The sequence below is a fragment of the Acipenser ruthenus genome, chromosome 2 (genome assembly GCF_902713425.1).
Source record: "Acipenser ruthenus chromosome 2, fAciRut3.2 maternal haplotype, whole genome shotgun sequence".
Taxonomy (NCBI): Eukaryota; Metazoa; Chordata; class Actinopteri; order Acipenseriformes; family Acipenseridae; genus Acipenser; species Acipenser ruthenus.
The window spans coordinates 18,484,794-18,506,668 of NC_081190.1; the positions used below are offsets into that span (position 1 = coordinate 18,484,794).

The 21,875-nt window shown below is 35.5% G+C and overlaps 2 protein-coding genes across 18 annotated transcripts; both read right to left on the reverse strand.

Moving 5' to 3' along the window:
- Positions 1-320: 320 nt before the first annotated feature.
- Positions 321-9,968, reverse strand: LOC117962536 (heterogeneous nuclear ribonucleoprotein D0-like). Of its 14 annotated transcripts, none has more exons than XR_004663807.2 (10): positions 9,361-9,963; positions 8,881-8,913; positions 7,869-8,037; positions 6,839-7,000; positions 6,492-6,623; positions 5,022-5,121; positions 3,832-3,984; positions 1,923-2,017; positions 1,488-1,594; positions 321-657 (listed from the first exon to the last, which is right to left on the reverse strand). XR_004663807.2 is itself a non-coding variant. In XM_034924341.2 (9 exons), the coding sequence occupies exons 1-8, from the start codon at positions 9,531-9,533 to the stop codon at positions 1,950-1,952; spliced, it is 978 nt and encodes a 325-aa protein (XP_034780232.1). In that variant the 5' UTR covers positions 9,534-9,963; the 3' UTR covers positions 321-657; positions 1,923-1,949. The 14 variants fall into 14 exon arrangements, 10 of the variants coding, with proteins under 10 accessions (XP_034780232.1, XP_034780228.1, XP_034780222.1 ...); XR_004663809.2 differs by adding an exon at positions 3,144-3,351 and having other exon boundaries at positions 321-1,594; positions 9,361-9,962; XR_009307611.1 differs by having other exon boundaries at positions 1,488-2,017.
- Positions 9,969-14,287: 4,319 nt separating this feature from the next.
- Positions 14,288-20,750, reverse strand: LOC117408690 (heterogeneous nuclear ribonucleoprotein D-like). Of its 4 annotated transcripts, none has more exons than XR_004545411.3 (9): positions 20,527-20,750; positions 19,466-19,634; positions 19,221-19,382; positions 18,536-18,667; positions 18,242-18,335; positions 17,622-17,777; positions 15,932-16,031; positions 15,421-15,525; positions 14,288-14,663 (listed from the first exon to the last, which is right to left on the reverse strand). XR_004545411.3 is itself a non-coding variant. In XM_034013923.3 (8 exons), the coding sequence occupies exons 1-7, from the start codon at positions 20,613-20,615 to the stop codon at positions 15,961-15,963; spliced, it is 876 nt and encodes a 291-aa protein (XP_033869814.1). In that variant the 5' UTR covers positions 20,616-20,750; the 3' UTR covers positions 14,288-14,663; positions 15,932-15,960. The 4 variants fall into 4 exon arrangements, 2 of the variants coding, with proteins under 2 accessions (XP_033869814.1, XP_033869815.1); XR_004545410.3 differs by having other exon boundaries at positions 15,932-16,034; XM_034013923.3 differs by lacking the exon at positions 15,421-15,525 and having other exon boundaries at positions 15,932-16,034.
- Between the last annotated feature and the right edge of the window lie 1,125 nt (positions 20,751-21,875).

The window sequence follows — 21,875 nt, forward strand, 5'->3', positions numbered from 1 at the left end:
CTTTTGTAACCACTGTGCTACAAATATAATAGCGTCAGTAAGTTTAAAAAAAAAAAACACATTATGATACTATATTAGCATGTCTTTGCAGCAAATATGTTTTCCTTTGGCAATGATTAACTAGAAGTCAACTGTGGTCTTCAGGTGCCTTCCTTTTAGCCAACCAGATCATTTCAATATTTCCCATTTTCATCATATATTCCTGGAGTTTTCTTTCCATCCTGAGCTGCAGGGGACCTGCTTCTATTGATACAATTGAATTATCTTTCAATTGTCAAGGCTGTATTTAAAAAAGTGTTTTTAATTAAACACACAAGCAATACTTGTACAAAAAGGTTTATTTAGAAAAAATAACCCAACAATTTTAGAACATCAGTTCACCACAATATCATAACAATACTTTTTCACAATAAACCATATTAAGGAAAAAAAAACATAAGTTGGTTGCATTTCAAGCCTAGGAGTTGCCACACATTAAAAGTAATAAAAGCAATATTTAAGTAAATTTAGGAATGCCATTGCACAATGAATCAGTGACTTAATTCAGCCATACAAGATAAATATTAAACACAAAAAAGTCTGAAAAACTGCTATCAGAGTCTAGCTATAACCACCTCGTAGAGATCTTCTATCTGATGTAAAATACTGCTCCTTCACCTAAAAAAAACAAAATAATATTTGTCAATGGAAATCTGTATGAATTCCTAAATATCACATTTTGAATATGTCCCATTAACATTTAAAACAGACAAATATATATTCTATATATATACATATATACACACACATAATTCTACAACTAAAGCTTAAATAAATTAGTCCATAAGCTAGAAATCCTGAAGTGCAGCAAACGGCAGAAGTGCCGGGAATCCTACTAGCTGATAAAAAGGGCAAGACCTTTAGGCTCTCCTAAAACAAAACATATTATATTATATATGCATTATGCTTACATACATAAATAAATACATACATACATACAAAAAGTATTTAAGACAAGTTTTTGGTTCTCACAGTATTAAAATATGAATGAACTACTTAGAAAAAATGATCATGATATTCAGAAGAACATATTTAATCCACTTGATTGTCTCAGAAAACAAAACCGTATACACAGTATACAACATTATATGGATCTCTTCAGAAGAGTGAAATCCATGCACAGAACAGGTTTTAGCTCATGGACTACTGGCAATTACTGCTACAAGGGCTATAAACGGGGAAAAGCAAGCATTACAAATAGATTAGGAATAAAATATATTATGACACTGGAAAATCCAGAGAAAGCTGTATCCTTAGAAGAATAAATAGTTATTTTTTTCAGTAAGTTGTCGTATTTAAGCATTACTTGGGGCCTGTAAAAAATTACATTAAAATTACATTATAATGTATATGTCTATATAAAAAAAGCAAAGAAATAAGTGAAGGCAAAGCTTGAAGTATCCATTGTATTTTCTAATGCTGATACAGGATGTTGGAAGAGACCATACCAAACGGCAGCATTCGAGAGCGTGAGCATCTCGTACCCTGTCCGCATTGAGCGGGCCTTTGAGAATCGTGAAGTCAGCGCGACACACGGCCTGCAATGAAGTTCCCGCTGGCGGGTACAAACAAGGTACAATATCAGAGTTAGTAGGCAACATTCTTCTTTCCTTTCGTTGTAACTCCTTAATTTGTACCCATTAGCAGTACTTTACCTGTTAACTTTACAGTTACAAAAGGGCAAAAGCCATACGCTTAAGTGCACCAGTGGTACATAACTCCAAAAGAAGTCTCTAAGTTACCATTACAGAAAGCACGTCTGGGTGCTGTGAAACTTTAAAGAAAAAATTCAACATTATAATACGTTAAACAAAAGGTCAATATAATAATTAAAATGAAATTTATATTAATGAAGTGTTGCTATAAGCAATGTTTCAACATACCTGCTTGTTAAAAGTAGGGATTATATTTTAGTATGGCTTGTAACTGTTTTGGTGACCACCTCGCCTTGGGGTTTTGCCATAACCACTCTGCTGATCTAGAGTTTAAAACAAAAATCTAATATTACACCTCAGTTTACAGAATGCTGTCGCAACTGAAGATTTAATGGTGTACTCAAACTACTTCATAAAAAACTTCTAATCCAAAAATTGACACTGTTTAATAAAAAAATAATAATAACTGCTACATTCCAAAAAACTGAATCTTGAACTACCCTACAAACCAAACCACACCAAACAACTAGCAATGTTGTGTAAATGGCAGATTTTAAAAACGAGAAAATGTCAAATAAAAAAAAATTATGAACTCTGAGTAACTAAAATGATCTTTTGTTGTGTGTAATTAAAAGCGAAAATAAAACATTTTGAAAACCGCATCTCAAATGCACCCGATTTATGACTGGTATCCCCGTTCACTCTGAGGAAATCTGTTTTGTCAGAATTTTATTTTAGGGATACAATTTCAACGTTCCAATGCTTTAGTGGTCAGAGAGTTCAACTACAACTTTGTTTTCGATGACTGCAGTGCAGTCATTCTTTACTTTTTGATCCCCAAAACTCCTTCACTATATAATAATTCCCCAAATTGAGGTATTTTACTGTAGAAGTCATGTGTGGGCTGTATCTTCTTGACAGATAGAACTGCAAAGGAAATGGTCCTGGCTTCACTGAGCACAGTGAAAACTCTTATGCAATAAGAGATCCTCAACACATTACAAGTTACAAATTACAATAAAGAAAATCATACTGATATTTTACAGCTGATATTTTACCTCCTACCCTAAGAAATGTATTAACTTACAACATGATTGTTTTCAGAAAGTCATTCAAGATTTGAAAAAACAGATTAACAAGATCCATTTTACCAAGGTACCGTATTTTTTTTTCCTGCTTTACTGTTTTATGCACAGGGTGACATCTGTACACAGAAGATGTACTGGAAATTTGACAAATCTGTGCTTTCAATTTTATCTGTCACTTAAAGGTTTAACACATTTTTGATTTAACAGAAACCCCTTTTGGCATATGGTTCTGTGCTTAGCTTTGACATCTCTGGGGTTTTTGAAACTTGAAAGTATTTGATGTTGGGGTTTTGAATTTCCAAATGGTTGTTTTCATATTCTTTCACCATTTTAAAAATCGGAAATGTAGAACAGCATTCACCTGTTCCAGGTACCCTTAAGCACAACAACCAATGGCTGAACATTCCAAAATGAGACTTCCACTGCACCAAATGCTCTGAATCCATTCTATAGTGCCACCTTGAATCGTTGAAATTGTCTCCCTCAATGTAGAAAAGCCGTCACTGTCAGTTTGTTTTTGACACACTTAAGCCTTCAACAGTCCAGAAAAAAAGGATACAGCAGGAAGGCTAAGAAACACATGTAGAAAGGAAATTACTTTAAATAAGTAAATAAGTGTTTTTATTTAGAGAGATATTTTGCAAGTGTTGCAAAATATGGAGGATATTGTGGTATACATTGCTGACCTATTTAAATACTTCACATTGTTCATATTACATATAAAGATTAAACTAAAACATGAAGATCCCAAACTAATAATGCCACTGTTTCCTAATCGTACATTAACAAAATAAGTGATGAACAGTTTGTTCTGATATTAGAATATATTGCAATAATATGTATATCTTATAATGAGTTATGGCGGCATTATAGTCATTCTATAATTAAGATGTGTATTGATTTCCACAAAACATAGAAATGGCAGATGCAGCTTAAATAATTTAGTAACAACAAAAAGTTGGAAAAAAACAAAAAAAAAACAAGATGTTGTGATGCCATATCATTTTCTTCTTTTTATTATGTGTGCTTTCACAAACAAGTTTACATACTGCTGTAGTCACCATATCCGTAGTAGTTGTTATAACCAGAGTAATCATAGCCTCCATATCCTCCATAGCCTTGGTTGTTGTAGCCGTAGTTATAATTGCCATAACCTTGATTCCAGTAGTTGCCATATCCCTGGTTCCAATTTTGGTTTGGACCTGTAAAGCACCATTTCTCAATTACTAACCATTAACTGTTTATTTTGCATTACAGTGTGATTGGAATTATTTAAGCATGTGAGGATTCGTAGCAAGACTCCTCCTCTTTTTAATAGAAGGTACGCTCAGTGCAGTGCCACCTGGTGTCGAAAAGCAAGGTTTATAATCAAGGCTTTTTTTAAATGGGATTTCTGCATAACATATACCGCCCAGTGGCCAAATGCTGTAATTGTGGTTTCTATTTATGCATACTGTTAAAGGGAAAGTTCAAGCCACATTTTCTGCACAGCCACAGCAATGTACTAATCTGATATTTGAATTACATAATACAGTCCTCTTACCTCTTTATGAGGTTTCCATTTATTCTGAGTGGTTCGTGTTGCAATTACTAAAATATTTGTAATTACATTTTTGGTCTACACTGTGTTAAGGTACTGGATCTAGTAGCTGTTATTATACAGGCTAGATCACCCATAGCCTGCATATGTCTATGGCAAGAAATGATCTTTCAACTACAATGTAGGTCAAAGCACCTTAACCCAGAGGATACGATAAACTGAATCGAACATAATTTTTCAGCACTTGCACTTAGAATGATTGGAAATACCATTGCAAGGTATAAAGAGAGAAAAAAAATGAACATGTAAGTAGAAGCTACCTTCTCTTTAATACAATGAAATATTACCAAGACTAGGGTATTACTTCAAAGAACACACACAGTTTCCTACCACATGCTGACAGATTAAAAGATTAACATGAGAGTAAACATTGCAATGCATCTGATCATGCAAATGTCTTTTTGCAGGGGGCCAAATAAAGAATCCAGATTCCTGCCAACATGTGTTAACGGCACTCATTTAAAACCACTGCGTGGATTATTTTTTCTTTCTATTAATCACTTGGCTATAAACCTTCTGGTATCATTTGAATATAGTAAAATCACAGATTGATATACAGTATAGATTTATGGTTTTCTCTTTCAAACTCCCAATCTGCCATCTGTTAACTTGCAACAATGCAACCTATTTCCGATTTACCTCCTCTTCCTCGAGTTCTCATGGCAAAGCTGCCCCTGCCTCCCCAATGTTGTTGCTGCTGTTGATACTGCTCCTTGGACATGGCAACTTTGATTTCACACTGTAGTGACAAAAAAAGCCTGTTAGAAAAATGAACTCCAAAAAATAACATGCTGATTAATAGGGGTATAAACATCCTTTACTTCCGAGATCCTCGAATACCTATGACAGGGCTGTTTTTATGTTCAAACCAGGATCTAAATCTACACTTGTTGAAGCTCTCTATGTACATTGGATTACAATGTTTTGTTTTTTTAAATTAAATACAGGAACAAGTTAAACACAAGTCTGGAATTTTAGGGCGACTAGAATTGGAGGGAATAAATAAATAAATAAATAAATAAATAAATAAATAAATAAATAAAAACCACCCACCTGCTTGAACCTGGACTACAGCTATGGCCAAAAGTTTTGCATCACCTAACTAATTTTGGCTTCCGGTAAACTTTTGCGATATCATTTTGTAGGTCCTTTGATTACATGATATTAAATAATAGATCTAAATGGTGTTCATATATATATATAGATATATATATAGATATATATAGATATATATAGATATATATATATAGATATATATATATATATATATATATATATATATATATATATATATAGAGAGAGAGAGAGAGAGAGAGAGAGAGAGATATATTTTTTAATTATGTCTTAATCCTAGAATTCTAGGTGATGCAAATCTTTTGGCCATAGCTGTAGATCACACCACCTTATTCTCTAATCTCTAATCTTCAGTCATACAAATAAAGACAGCATTTAGTGTTGTTGGCATTAACGAAAAACAAACAAACAGAATCGAGTCTGAAGAAAGTTAGTTAGTCAACTCTCAATTATCCATGGGGAGATTATCCGGGTTGCAGATTAACCGTGCTGCAAAAAAGGAAGAAAAATACCTGTGTACTTTATTATTATTATTATTATTTATTTCTTAGCAGACGCCCTTATCCAGGGTGACTTACAATCGTAAGCAAATACATTGCGTACTGTACAGTACGCATTCTTTTCCGCATGCGCAGGTTGCATTAGGCCAGTGACTCAGTGCCATTGGGACTGCAAACATGTCGGCAAGTAAACGTAATCGCATGGCTTTAACAATTCAAGAAGAACTTGAAATAGTTGAGAAGCTGGACCAAGGTAGTCCTGTAAAAACAACTTTCAGTGTAATATGGAATTGGTGAACATGTGGTTCAGGACTTCACAAATGAAGAAGCGGTTTGCTAAGAGGAAATCAATGAAAAAATCAAGGATGACCGACTACTTTAAGAAACTATCATGTAAGTACAGTGCACTGTACATGTTTTTTATAGGTTTCTATAGGTTTTGCATTATCCATGTTTTTGTTTTAGCTGGGGCATCCCTCCCTTCCATTACCCAGGATAATCGAGAGTTGTGACTAATTACAAAGTAAGAACTTACTTTACTGAGCCCAACATTGTGGTATTTCTTTTCCATTATCTTCTTTACAGGTTCTTCCTCTTTGAATGTAATAAAGCAGAACCCTCGCCTTTTATTCGTCTTGTTTTCCATTGGCAGTTCTATTGACTCCACCTGCGGGCATTTGAAATTTCAGTTAAAATGAGCACCTTTCAGGACCTCTATCCTAACATGCCTGCCTCATGAGGGCAGCTAGGCCTCCACTTTCACAAGAATGCTCCACTCATACACTTCTTCTAGGTGAAGTCACAGGCACATTCTCTATAGGTGTCAACTAATCAGACCATACTGTAAAACAACAACAAAAATAATGAACTTAAGAATATTACCTCTCCATAACCACCAAAATATTCCCTAATTTTCTCTTCAGGGGTATCGGGGGAAAGGCCTCCAACAAAGACCTTCTTCACTGGTTCTTTCGTTTTCATAGCCTTGGCCTTTTTGGGGTCAATTACTTTTCCATTCAACTTGTGTTCTTTTTGCGCCATAACCTACAAAACATCAGCATTGTGTAAAAAGAACAATCTGAACGATCATGGTTGTAAGTGCTGCTAAAAAGTTAGACATGTTCTAGCTTGTATTGTTGATTACAAAGTCACCTCTGTCAATTACGAAATGACAGAAAATAAAAACAACACAAACTTTAAATACAAAAATGCAAACTTCATAAAACTATCGCCTGGTTTCCCGGACACCGATTAACACTAAACTTGGACTAGCTAATGTTACAATGCATTAGGTTAGGTAGTCCATGATTGGTACCAACAGATTCTGCTGTAATAACTACAAATCATTTGGTTATCTGCAAACATGCTCCCATTGCACAGCAGTTTGATACATTCCAAGTTTTACTGCAAGCTTAACAACTATATGGATGATGATGTGCTCAGATGTTGTTCACTAAAACTGTTCCATAACCCCTATAGAACTTATAATCACCGTTGAGCTCATCATTCTATTTATTTCCAGTCATAATGGGTCCAAAATACCACCACTACACCTCATGCTCAGGTGGTGCCAATGAGTCTATACGCTTTCCGGACCAGTTAGGATAAGAGCACAAGACAGGGATTGAAAAGTATTAAACTAAACTAGACTAGGGAATTTTTGTGTTTGCTGGTCAATCAATATATTTGCTTACAAAATAGGTGTTTTTTTTTTTAATCGTTCTTGACATACCACACGGAACCACTGCATACGAAACAATTTGCATAACTATTAAATGCAAGCTTTTATTAAGGCTTACACAAGGACAGACAGTAGAAACTGCATTTCAATGTTGCTCGGGTGCAGAATAATATGTAGCTGTGCTGGATACTCTCTTTAGAGAAGGCCGTTATTAATTAAGAAAAGAAATACCTTATCCACACTGTCAGCCTCTTTAAATAATACAAAGCCGAATCCTCTGGACCGTCCAGTGATGGGATCCAGTTTTAATGTGCAGTCTACAACCTCTCCAAACTTGCAAAAATAATCTTTCAGGTCCTTCTTTGTGGTATCCCAGCTCAGCCCTCCAACAAACATTTTTCTGTTAAAGAGTAATGTACATTAAAAAAAAAAAAAAAAGCTTATTTAGATGGGCAATCAACTTGTTCCCCCCCCCCCAGAGATAACTATCAAGTAACCCTTTTTAAATAAAATATACTACCAGATGTACAGGTTAACAGCATTTTAGTAGTAAATGCATGCTTTCCTGTTCATTTGCACAATATTGTTCCCAAGATTTCAAATACACAAATATTTTTTATTAGAAATAATCAGATTAAATTTGTATGCCAGAATAATTAATGTATCAGATTAAATGATGGTTATACTTGTATTTGATTCAATTGCACACTTTCCACTCCAGACTGTCGGAATCCACGTGTCACTCGACAAGGGAAACAAACTACACCAGCTAATTTTGTAATAAATGAAGCTTCACATCAGTCAAATGTAGAACGAGCAACACGCTCTAAACCAAACATGACGAACAAGCCACGGAGTCACTTCCAAGGTTCTGGTGCAGTCCAGCTATTTTTAGCAGAAAAACTGGATCTCTAATTTTATGTCATATCATGTGGGCCAACCTCAAGCGACACTAAGAAAAGGGCGGGTCTCCTCTACTGCAGGTTGGTACTCTGGCACAGGCTGTATTTCTAAACCTCTCGACGTGATACTGTTGCAGCAGGCTACTGATTGAACAACGACTCAAAAATATACAGCAAATATTGTTACAGTATACAAATAATATATTAAACATGGTGCTTGCTACCGCATCGCCGCACTGTGAATTCGTGTACCGGTATAGCATTAGTAATAAATAGCAGCACTGTCAATTATGCCATGATACAAACGACATCGATAAGTACAGTATTTAATCCTTATATACCTTGATGTTTCACTGCAGGCATCAGGGTCGTTCCTGCGGGGAAAAAAGCATCGCAAGTCATTTTTTTCAGCGACTCATAAAAAAAATAAAACTTACAGTACCAAGGCAGGCTTAAACTATGCGCAAAAATGTCTACACTTGAAAATGAGTTTACAAACGACAGATTTAGGTTACAGTATTTAGAAACCCCCACAAACCTAAAAACAAATAAAACGGCGTGTAGCTAAAATGAAACTAACATTTTATAATGCAGCAGGAACAAACATCAACTAATAACTAAAGCAGGGAGCAACGCCTATTTCTGTATATACCGGTATATAATCTGACAGTACGAAAATGCTGATAACCTGTCTTTGTGGTAGATTCATCAGTGGCAAAGCAAGAAGCATGGCAAGTTTGTACTACTGGCAAGCTTTTTCGAAGTTAACTTTTGGCCTAAGTAATAATACGTCGTTATCAGCGGCTCTCTCAAATTCTTACCCTTCATCTTCCTCGTTCCTACTCGCATCGATCTTGGCTCCCTCGGATTCCCCCGCTATGCTTTCGCCGGTCGCCGTCTGCACTTCCTCGCTGCTCGCCTCCTCATCCTCCTTCTTCACCTCCTTATCCTCCTTCAACACCGGCTCCTCTCCGGCGTGCTGCTCTTCAGACATATTTACCGACGGATATTACGGCACCTTTGAATTGATCACTTCGGGGTTTGTTTTTCTTCTTTAAAGGGGAGGCGACCCGAAGGAAGGAGAGCGCTCGCTCACACATACATACACACACACCACTCGGTGACAGCTCTAAAAGCTGTTTGTTTTTTTTTCTTTAGGTTTTTTTTTTTCTCTCTACACTCTTCAGATGTTAGTAATGGCGCTGCTCACAAAATGGCCGCAGGAAGGAAGCAGTACTGGGAAGGACTGTCGGGATGGGACCAATCCGAGACCACATGAAAGCCACATACTAGTCACGACCTACTCAGCAATACTAAGGTAGAGTACGGTAGTTTTACCCACTTTTGTAAAGTTTCTTGGTAAGGGAAGCAGTATCGGGCGACCGTTTGAAGTACTAGGATAGGGCTGTGACAGCAGACTATCAGGTCTGAATGAAAGCTGTAAACGGCAGACCTATGCCCCCCCCCTCCCCCCTCCCCCCTCCCCCCTCCCCTCCCCTCCCCTCCCCTCCCTCAGTAATATGAATGTGTATGCTTTTGGTACCGGTGTCACGGGAAATTGGTAGACCGTGAACAAAAAAAATCGCCTTTACTGCGCATGCGCGAACTTCTGACGTTAAAGAAGAGTTCACGGTTCCAGTTTCCTATCTGTAAACTTTAATCGTTGAACACACTGTATGTAGAACATAAGAATATAGGAAAGTTTACAAACGAGAGGAGGCCATTCGGCCCATCTTGCTCGTTTGGTTGTTAGTAGCTTATTGATCCCAGAGTCTCATCAAGCAACTTCTTGAAGGATCCCAGAGGGTTCAGCTTCAACAACAGGGAGTTGGTTCCAGACCCTCACAATTCTTTGTGTAAAAAAGCGCCTCCTATTTTCTGTTCTGAATGCCCCTTTATCTAATCTCCATCTGTGACCCCTGGTCCTTGTTTCTTGTTTCAGGTCAAAAAGGTCTCCTGGGTCGACATTGTCAATACCTTTTAGGATTTTGAATGCTTGAATCAGATCACCGCGTAGTTTTCTTTGTTCAAGACTGAATAGATTAAATTATTTTAGACCGTCAGTATGAAACCCGGGATAATTCTGGTTGCTCTTCTTTGCAATCTTTCTAGAGCAGCAATATCCTTTTTGTAACGAGGTGACCAGAACTGAACACAATATTCTAGGTGAGGTGTTACTAATGCATTGTAAAGTTTTAACATTACTTACCTTGATTTAAATTCAACACTTTTCACAATATATCCGAGCATCTTGTTGGCCTTTTTTTATATAGCTTTCCAACATCTATCGTTTATCGTTTTAGTTTTGAAATTGGTTACCATAACATGTTGTACATACTTAAATCACTTCGTTTTAATAATAACACGGTTTAATATGACACAGGCCTATCGTTAAATGAATTTATAGAATAGACTGCATTTTTGGTTGTTATCATTTAATCATAGTGGTTAACTTTACCTTACTACAAAGGGTGGTAAGGTAAAGTTACATTTCTAAACAATCAAATAAAAAAAAAATTTTATAAAAATTGAACAGTAATTTGTATGACCCCCCGCCCCCTTCTCAATACAGTTCAGTGGAATTTTTTTTTTTTAGTAGTCTATATATCAATATTGAAACCGTATTCATTATTTTCGTTAATTTCGTTAAACAAATAGCGTATTTTTTAAATCGTATTGCTATTTATTTTGCGTGCAAACATGCACACTAAATAAATAAAATCACATTTCAGCTGTAATGCAAGCCACCTCTGCTAAATTATTATTTATTGAACCCTAATCACAATAACAGTTACAACTCTTTAACCGTGTACCATAGGATAATGCATTGCAAACTTAATGCTGCATATTGAAGCAGTAAGATATTGTGGTACAGCATATTTAAAACATGGGAAATGCACAGGATTTTTTGTTTTGTTTTCACTGTCTGCCGTCCCTTGACATCGGTAATGACTTATTTAAATATTAAATGTGTTTTGAAGATGTAGCAGTCAAAACAGCTTAATAAATGCATTTTAAAATATGTTATATGTCATGTGGAACCTCTATGCTATTTCTTCATTGGGATTACCAATCCCCTTTATCATTCGAGGCTGATAGCCGGATGAAAGACGGTGAAGTCTGAAGCGAACTATAAAAAATCTAGGATAATGGAAGATACAGGCAGCATCTAGTGTACTTCAGCTCTAACACTCCACCTTGCTGATATGACCTCGGTTTTATCCTTAATTAATGTGTACACCATTACAACCTTTCTTTTTCTTCTCGCTAGTATTTTTTTTTAAAATTTTATTTCATGTTTGTGAAATGTACAGGTAAAAACATACACATATCATGCATAAAATAGGCCTATCTAAAATAATATATCACACACAGATAACACAGTAATTGTGTTTTGTTTTTACAAGATATTGGTATCAGTGTTATTACCTGAGACACGTTTTTAAGTAACCGTTAATAAAATATCTCATTAAAAAAAAAAAAATCTCAGTGTTGCTAATGCTCTTTGCCATTGCGTGAAAGGCATCGACCACTTCAGCGTACCGTTCTCTTTACATAGGTGGGGGAGCGTGTATCCCGTGTCAAGGATTAGTCTTTGCTACCTATGAAAGTACGCCATTGTGTTTTTTTGGTCATGCCTAATTTGATGGCTTCACATGTCACCTAATGTGAAAATTCTTGGGTTGAAACGATTTGATACACCAATCATGTTATGTTTCATTTCCATCCAAAAGGTTTGTATAATTGAGCATATGTGACATAAATTATTAGGACTCATTCCCATTGAAGGTAGTTTTACTGGAATGTAGTACTATGATTGAAGAGCCTTATATTGTATTAATTTGTGGGTATCTGTCATAAAAGGCTTTCTGACACACTCCAATTGCTTGGTCAATTAAGGTTAATCTCACAACCTTTCTAGCCACTGAGATTGCTCTGTTGCAATAGATACATACACTACTGTGCAGCTTCTCATTTTACACATGGAGTCTTTTTTATGCTGTAAGCTTTTATCCTTGTACATTTCATGATGACTGTTGTATGAAACCTGAAATTGATTTAAAAAAAAATGAAACCACAGGCAGACAGAAAAATGTCAGATTAATTCATACCCCAATCATTTTGTGATATATCCCACTTGAGACATGCATTATCAAAAAAATATATATATACAACTGTTGTAATTACAGAAAGTTTGATTATAGCATTTTAATGCCTTACTAAATGAAGTGATGACTTACTGTTACATATTGAAAAACAGGGATCAGTGCCTCACTTTTACAAATTGCAATACATGTCACATAATGCATTTGTAAACACTATATCTGACATATACAAGTATGTTACATTGGGTCCTGTCATATAAATAGAACATGTTGCTTAGGTATGATGCTTATACAGTAGTAGGGGCAGCAGTGTGGAGTAGTGGTTAGGGCTCTGGACTCTTGACTGGAGGGTTGTGGGTTCAATCCCTGGTGGGTGACACTGCTGCTGTACCCTTGAGCAAGGTACTTTACCTAGATTGCTCCAGTAAAAATCCAACTGAATAAATGGGTAATTGTATAAAAAAAATAATGTGTAAAAAAGAATGTAATTGTATGTTAAAATAATGTGATATCTTGTAACAATTGTAAGTCGCCCTGGATAAGGGCGTCTGCTAAGAAATAAATAATAATAATAATAATAACTAGTAGGATCTGAATCTAAATACTGTGACAATGCAGAGCAAAACAATCTATAAATGATTTTTTGTTTTGTTTTTAAATACTGTATACGTTGGCATGAAAGCAGGAAATTTATGCTTTTACTGCACTTCAGTGATTTTTGCACCGTAAGCCGTTTAAGTTCTGGATCAAAACAAATTGGTCAAGTGCTTTTTGTACTTGTTTCCTTTAAGTCAATTATAATAGTTCATAAAAAACATGAACAGTTACCAGCAGGACAGGGCCATTTGGCCTAATAATGCTTGCCTGGTTCATAGTTCCTTATTGATCCTAAAACTTTGGTTGGTCAGTTCACAAATTCAGCCACAAATGTGGCTTTGTAAACTATTACAGTGTATGAGATGCTACACTTGATGCAGCTGTTAACACAATGGCCAAGTTACACACAGGTGGAAAGTATTTTTATATATTGGGTCTCAACCATGCAGTATCTTTAAACTTGTGAAAAAGATTATATAGACTAAACTCAAAGACAAAACAAGGTGTTGCATCAAGAGGCAATATAGAACATACAGTAGATTTTGTTTTCTCCACAGTAAGCACATGATTTATCCCTAGGTGTTTTTAGGAAATAAAAATAGAATTTTCAAAACTTAAAATATCACATATACATTATATTGGTAAAAGCAGTAATTGTTTGAACATGAACAACAGCAAGTGTGAGCAAAGTCATTTAAAAACAGTTATTAGTTATTCTAGAGGCATGTTGCTTAAGTGTCTGTGTGTACTGTCAGATTTCAAATAAAACAAGAAAAAAAATGTTTAATAGAAGCATTACACACCTTTTGTTTGCTTTTCATAGGAAAGGGGAGAGAACAGACACTATCCCCATCAAGAATTGTTGCTCTCCTTTATAAAAATGCTAAAACTACAAGTGGTTCACATTTGTCTTCATAATTGTGGATTGTAAATATTGAAATATATTTAAGTGTCTATAACTGGTATTGCAGGATCTTTGAAATTTCGAATGATTTTGCTTGACTTTACAATTAACTATAGACCGAAATAAATTCAGGCACAGCAGTTTCTGTATCCATACTTTAATCCCTTCACGGTTTTGGAAAAAAAAAAAGAAAGGGAATTACATTAAAAAGATGCTGAACAGAACAATACAAAAGAAAATAAGCTGAACAGATTAATTGCAGCAATACAACAGCCATGTGGCAAAGGACAGATGTGAACACTCCAATAAAAATAAGAACTGTTCAGTAGCTATTTACAAAATGGACACCCGGTGTGCCAACTTCACACTGATGTTTTAGGATTACAAAATAAATGTCATCTCAAAATGGGGGAAAAAAAAAAAAAAAAAAAAAAAAGGATATTTTGGATTTAAAAAGGATTAGAACCTCTCGGTTGCTACCAGGATAACTAGCAGAATGCTCCTCCGGATCTCCCACCTGGAAAAAAAAAAAAAAAGACAAGCATGTGTTAAACCTTTGTACCAAACATTACATGAAAATTAGAAAAACGCCCAAGTTGCACTGATTAGCTTCTTGTGCTGTCAACTTTAAACTATTAAAAGGTTTTTTTAAAAGATCATATGTAGAACATGCAAATTTTTTTTTTTAATTATACAGCCAGCCCCATATTTAAGTTATAGAAATTCAAATTTTACAGGTGTGATCACTTACTGTGGAGCACAATTAATTTGTTAACCCATTCCTGCCACTAGTTCAACACCCCCAACCCCCACACCCCCTCTAGATATTATATAGTACAATCAACTTGCTTTGCATTTTATTCATTGATAGTGTACATTTGAAAGGTTTATTTGTTGTTCCTGGGAAAAGAAAAAAAAAAAAAAGCCTGTTACATATGATCTTTAACACCTATATTTAAAAAAAATCTTGATCTTGTTTATCATTTGACGGTTTCTCTATTAGCTATGAAGAAAAAGCAAGCATTAAAGTTTAAGCATTTACATATTTTTAAAATCACTGAAGGTCCAGAACTGAAATACAAAAATGACACTAAAATAAAAGGAGAATACAATTAAGCAGTTAAGTCATTTACGAAGTTTTTGTTTTAAAAAACCAAAAAATTAAAGACTCCTGTAAAAAAACATTTAATGAAAACAAAAAACGTTAAACCACAAAGTCTGAAGTTTCCATTTTTAATCTTTACGCTGGTACAGGAAGTTGGAAGAGACCATACCACAGGACAGCGTTTTCTTGTGCATGCCTTGCTCTCTGCCCGCTATGTGCGACTCCCAGAGAATGACGTGGTCAAGGTGACACACGGCCTGCAATGAAGTTCCCGCTGGCGGGTACAAACAAGGTACAATATCAGAGTTAGGAAGAAAATTAAAATAAATAAAAAAACGGTCCTTAATTTTGTACCCTTTAGCAGTACTTTACCTGTTAATATTGCTAATAAGTCTCTTAAGTTATTTCCATTAGATCACCTGTTACAAAATCAACAGAAAAACTAAAACAATTGCTATACAAACTTAGCAAATTAAAGATCTATAGACACAATTTAAACAAAAAAATGACATTTACAAAAACTGAATGCATGGCAACATGTGTTTTTTGTTGTTTGCCTCAAAGTGTTTTCTTCTTCAAGTCTTTATTTAATTTTTTTTTTTAGTTTAATGGATTTGTCTATTGATCTTTAAAATTACAAAAGCACAGCTAAAAATTTCATTTCCAGGTCACAAGCTTACCGAAATCCCAAGAACTGTGCGGTTTCCGTTTAGTAAGGCTGATAGTTGTTCTGGTGATTGGCTCCTCCCCTCAAAGCTTTGCCATAGCTGCTTTGTTGACCTACTTAAAGCAGAGGTTTGTTAGGTTTGCAGAAATTTGAATACACATACAAAAGTAGCTTTCTCTTTAATTAATTCTGTCAAACCTTACAATTTTTTTTTTTTTTTTTGAGCTGTCGTTCAAGAATTCTTGTACAAATGCTGTAGTCCTACAGCATTGGCCCGTCTGTGTTTATCTACATATTAATATTTCCTATAGCCTACAATCTAAAGGAAGCACTTTATCCTTAAAACACATCCATAACAGTCAATCACATATAAATCTAAGTTAAACTAAAACATCTTTGTTTGGACAACAAATATTATACATGGAGAAAGATGTTGGGGGAACATTTGTTTTTCAGTCTTTTTTTGTCTGTCCCCCCCGTTTTTTTTTTTGTTTTTTTTTTATAATTTCAACACTGATCCTTAAAATGCTTTGATTTGATCAACACGTGTATTTCGGTGTCTTTAAATAGCCAGCAGAAGCATACCTAAATATTTCAAATACCAATACAAAAGACAGACCTTTTTAGCTTTACCGTGATATCTTGCCGTGGCATGAACTACTAGCTCATGTTATGTACAAATCTTCTGCCTTCAGTCTGAATAAATTGGCTAAAATGATAGTGTATACCTCCCCTTTCTAGTTATGATTGCAAAACATTACCAAGCCAAACCACTATTGGCTTTTAAACAAATGGAAAGCAGGGTATTCTTAAACTAAATTCTAAAAAAAATAAAATAAAAAATAAAATGTTCATAAATAAGGTTTTTCCTGAGAGAGTTTTACCTGCCCAAAAGATTGATGCTAAGCAACTTTTAGCATTTAATAATACCAACCGTTTTGCAAATATTACTCAAAAGCCCATTAGAACACCAGGAGTGAATTTAGACAAGAATGCCACCTGCACAGGCAGCAAAAGCTTTTGGGAAATTGTAACACTTTCACTTAAGCCTCATTCTTGATGAATAAGGTTATTAAACAGTGAATCTGCAGCTGACTTAGCATGTCCCCCTTCCCTCAGGCCTGTTAGGCTTTCAACCACCAAGGCTCTTGTAGTGCAAGGTATTGCAGTCCTAATCAGACTTCATATCTTTACATGTGCAGAGCTGCAGTCTGGCTCAGGGGTGTGATACACATGTTAACATATCCCCCTCCCCATCCAGTGTGTATTCTTGGCATGTCTCAAAAACTTTATAGAAGGTCAACTAACCTAAAGACTGCCTTTCCTTTACATTAGTAGGGACATGGCTCTTTGTGGTAACTGTTCAGTACCAAGATCTTCCAGCAGAACAAATTGTTTTTACAAAAAAATCACACACATGTGGTGTGGTGGAGAATAAAAAATAAATAAAGTGTATATTTCTTCTATTCTATGCAGTGTCATCTAATTCTGATACTGTACAGTGCTTGCATGTCAGAAAAGCACTTTTGAGCAAATAAAATGAGGCGTCATCACAATCCTTATTTATTGAAATTTCTTCTGCATTTACATACAGGGGAAAAATTACAATAATTTCAAAATACTGTACAGGAATACACAGGACTGACTTGTATCTAAAAGCACCAACTACTGTTGATCTGAACATCAGCAATAATTATGCTTACCATTGTAGTCGTCGTATTCCTGTCCATACCCATAGTTATACCCAGAGTAATCATAGCCACTGTAGCCATTGTACCCTTGATTGTATCCATTGCCGTAACTTCCATAACCTTGACCATAGTAATTGTTATAACCATGGTTGTAGTTTTGATTTTGACCTGGAACAAAAACGACACGTTTTAGTCAAATAGACCATTTAAAAATCTACTGTCTGCCCGAAGTTAATTACAGTAATTCAGTGTGTGTGTGTGTGAGATTATATATATATATATATATATATTATATATATATATATATATATATATATATATATATAAAGAAAAAGTGTACAGGTACCCAAGAAAGTGATCCAAATACATTTAAGTTTTCATTGATAAAGGGAATAGGTCAAAATAGACTTCTTTTTTATATTAAAAAGTGAACATTCCCCACCCATGAACCCAGTAGCTATATAACCTGCTAACTTGCCCCATTCTATAGCATCAAACTTCCAGAAACAGATAGCGTTTTCTGTTAGTTAAATTTAAACCAAACGTATAAACTGAATCAGATCACACCTGAAGCCATTTTCTACAACTATATTAGGCCGAAACAGCAGAACACATGCAGAACTAGAACTCACCTCCTCTACCACGTCCTCTTGAGCCCCCTCTTCCGCCCCTCTGTTGCTGCTGCTGTCTGTATACTTCTTTGGGCTGGGCCACCTTTATCTCGCACTATACATAAAAAACAAAAGGGTTAAATAACCCTAGAATGTGTTTGTTGCAAGGCATTTTAGAATCAACACAAGCTTGTGAACCAACATGTAAGCAACAGAAACACCACCCCTTCTTCAGCTATAGGCTGGTAAAAGTTTCCAAACATCTAAAAATACCTAGAGTAAAACTTCTTAAATACAACTAAATGCATGGTCTACCTTGCCGGATCCGACAAGATGGTATCTACTCTCCAGCAGTTTTTGTACTGGTTCTTCTTCAGCATATGTGACGAAGCAGAACCCCCTCCTCTCGTTCGTTTTGGTGTCCATGGGAAGTTCGATGCTTTCAATCTGCAAGTAAAGTGGATTTAAACCTATAAGCTTTATACCACAAAAAGCAAACTCATAGAAAGCCTGGTTGGTACCTTAAGGTGTTTTTTTTTCACCTGAACTGCATGATATTCTAAATAAGTGAAGAGAGAGCATGGTTTGCAGGTCTTATTTTGAAATTCAAGTGCAGTTAGACATTAGGAATACCTACCAGCACTGTTAACAAATGCCATCAAATTTATCAATGCATTTCATTATGTTTGTAAACCATATTTAATGGTTCACTGAAAGGCGCTGGTTTAAAACACCATGCAGCAACATAAGTAAAGAGGAGTGCATTTAGATAGCAGCAATCCTTCCACACACAGTGCAATTCAAACATGGGTTGCCTGCAGCAGGCTCAACCAGCACTTTGGGCTTCAATCAACAATCCTGTAACACAAATCTGCAAAGCTTTCTATGCAGAACTGCTGAACAGGATGCATTAACAAAATTGGTGGCATTTTAGATTCTCAAACTCCAAGTCTGTCCATGGGGTTGCACAGCCTTAAAACAAATAACTTAAGCTTCTTACATCTCCAAATTTTCCAAAATATTCTCTGATTTGATCTTCTGATGTATCCGGGCTCAAGCCTCCAACAAACACTTTTTTGGGTGGCTCTTTACCCTTCATTGCTTTGGCTCTTTTAGGATCAATAAGCTTTCCATCCAGTTTGTGTTCTTTCAGCTCCAGCACCTATAGGAAAACATAAATGATTATATGAATGGCAACTGCCTAATTGCATTTTACTATTAAAACTGAGCTTCTGTTTTACCTACCCTGTCCACACTGTCAGCATCTTTAAAGAGGGCGAAGCCAAAACCTCTAGATCTTCCTGTAATGGGGTCTGTCTTAATTGTACAATCCAACACCTCTCCAAACCTCGACAGGTAATCTGTAAGATCTTTCTTGCTTGTGTCCCAGCTGAGCCCTCCAATAAACATTTTCCTAGAATCAAAGTAGTTTGTTTTAAAAAACAAATCTAGTTAACCCAGAAAAAAAAAAATATTACACGATAAATAATTGAAAGTTCCTATACACTGAGGTGTTTGTTTCAATAATGCAGGTACATACATGATAGCGATAACAGATAAATATTAATTCAAGTGGGTAAACTTATTCAAAAGGGCTAACTCTGTCCCCACTGACCATCGCATTTTTCTATATAAAATAAATTACAATTCCTCATATTTATAAATATTTAATAATGTATGTCTATAAGGCGTACAAATGTGTGTTCCCAAACACTCAATTCGCGTATGGGCATCGTCTTTATTCTTCAATAGTGCAAGTGCATAGCTCAGTGTGATATCGTCTGTGTGTTGTTCTACCACCGACAAACGTGAAACCTACGAGCTGCGAGAGACAGCTGCTCTCTGCACCACCAGTTCTGCAGCTTATACTAGGCTGGGCGTGAACGTGTGCAGTGACGTTAAGGTGAGATATTGTACTATCTATATAACCCCTCCTTCAATGACAAAATTAGGTTAGTATTTACTAGTAACTAATGGGAACAAATATAACAGCGGTCATTACACATTTCCAAAGCTTAAAAATGACCTTTCGTAGATAAATACATTTACAAACATACACTTGTAATGTTACAACAATTTATACAGTGTCGCATTTTCCACTAAACGGCCCGTTGCAAAACAATGCCAATAAAATGATTTTTTTTAAAAATCCAGAACTGAAATAACCGAGAAATGCATGCACAATTATAAAGACAAACGGATTTATAACAAAACGCCGTTTATTTTCACTGCGTTTCCACCAAATATTTTATTACAGTACATGGCGTTTACGCCATCTTTGTCGTATAATTAGTTTGCTATCCTACCCATCGTCCTCCTGATTTTTGCTGGCGTTAATCTTGGATCCTTCTGGAAATTCTTCCATGCTGAAATCGGACTGCCCTTCAGCTTCCATTTTTGCGACAATCTACTAATTAAAACAAACTTAAATAAAAGCGTTGTTTTATATTATTTTACACGGCACCGTAAAACGAAAACAATTACTGCCGCGTTGCATAAAATGGCGGATTGAGAGGCAGAGAAACTCAGGAGCTGTGTTTTATACGTCGCGTGACTCCGCATCAGCGAATCACAACAGGAATACAAAAAAAAAAAGCATAGGACAATGATGTCTTAAATGGGCGGAGCTAAAATAGGGGGGAGTACCTGGAGCCCAGAAAGGCTATTCTTGTTCAGATTATGTGTGAATATTGGTAATGAACACATTTTGCAGATATTTTGCAATGACTACTAGTCCAGCCAAGTTTGAAGAAAGACTGGAGTAACACTGCTGTGACTCTTGATAGTCAATGCAAAATTAATTCTTATACTGTATTTCTTCAATAATCGGTTTTAAAAATAGGTTGTTAGTTATATGCAGAATCGTTATATTGCATATGTACCATTTATTTATTTATTTATTTATTTATTTATTTATTTTTGGTAATTTTCGAATGCATACAACTGCTACCGCCAAACAGTGTCTTTACTGCATTAATACTGTATTTCATTTAAAAGTTATTGTGACACCATGTGTTTAAATCTCACCTCTGCTGTTTGTTTAATTAAACATTTTCAAAAACGTATTTCAAGTATTAAGTGAAATATGCAGACAAGAAGTGGTAAAACAAAGCTAGTTTTTCTTTCAGTATTTGTATAGTTTATTGCTCCACACAGCTATGATGCTCATTCATGAAATCAGAATTGAAATAGCCACTCTTTGGGGGAGCATGAACAAACAAACACGTGACAAACAGGTTTTTTAAGCTTTTTAAACATTTCAAAACAAAGAACATAACATGTGGTAAAGTAAAATGTATGCATCACACCAAATATTTAACATGTACAGAAACATCGGCAACTCCCTATGGATGAAACTAAGTTCAGTTGTTATGATTGTATTAACATGTTTCAAAAAAGCCATTGACAAAACTGAAAGCTGAAAACCATTGAACAAAACTGTAACCCCTGTACATGATGGAAGCCATGCAAAGCCAAGGGTGCTCCCACACCCCTCAGTGCATTCAAACCTTCATCAGGGCATCAAAGTATCCTGTAAACAAGAATCACACAAATATATACAATGGCAGATAGAAAAAAGTAAAAAATGCACATTGCATAAAAAAATAAGTTCTAATTCTTCATAGATAGTTAAAGTCATAAAGTGCATAAATAA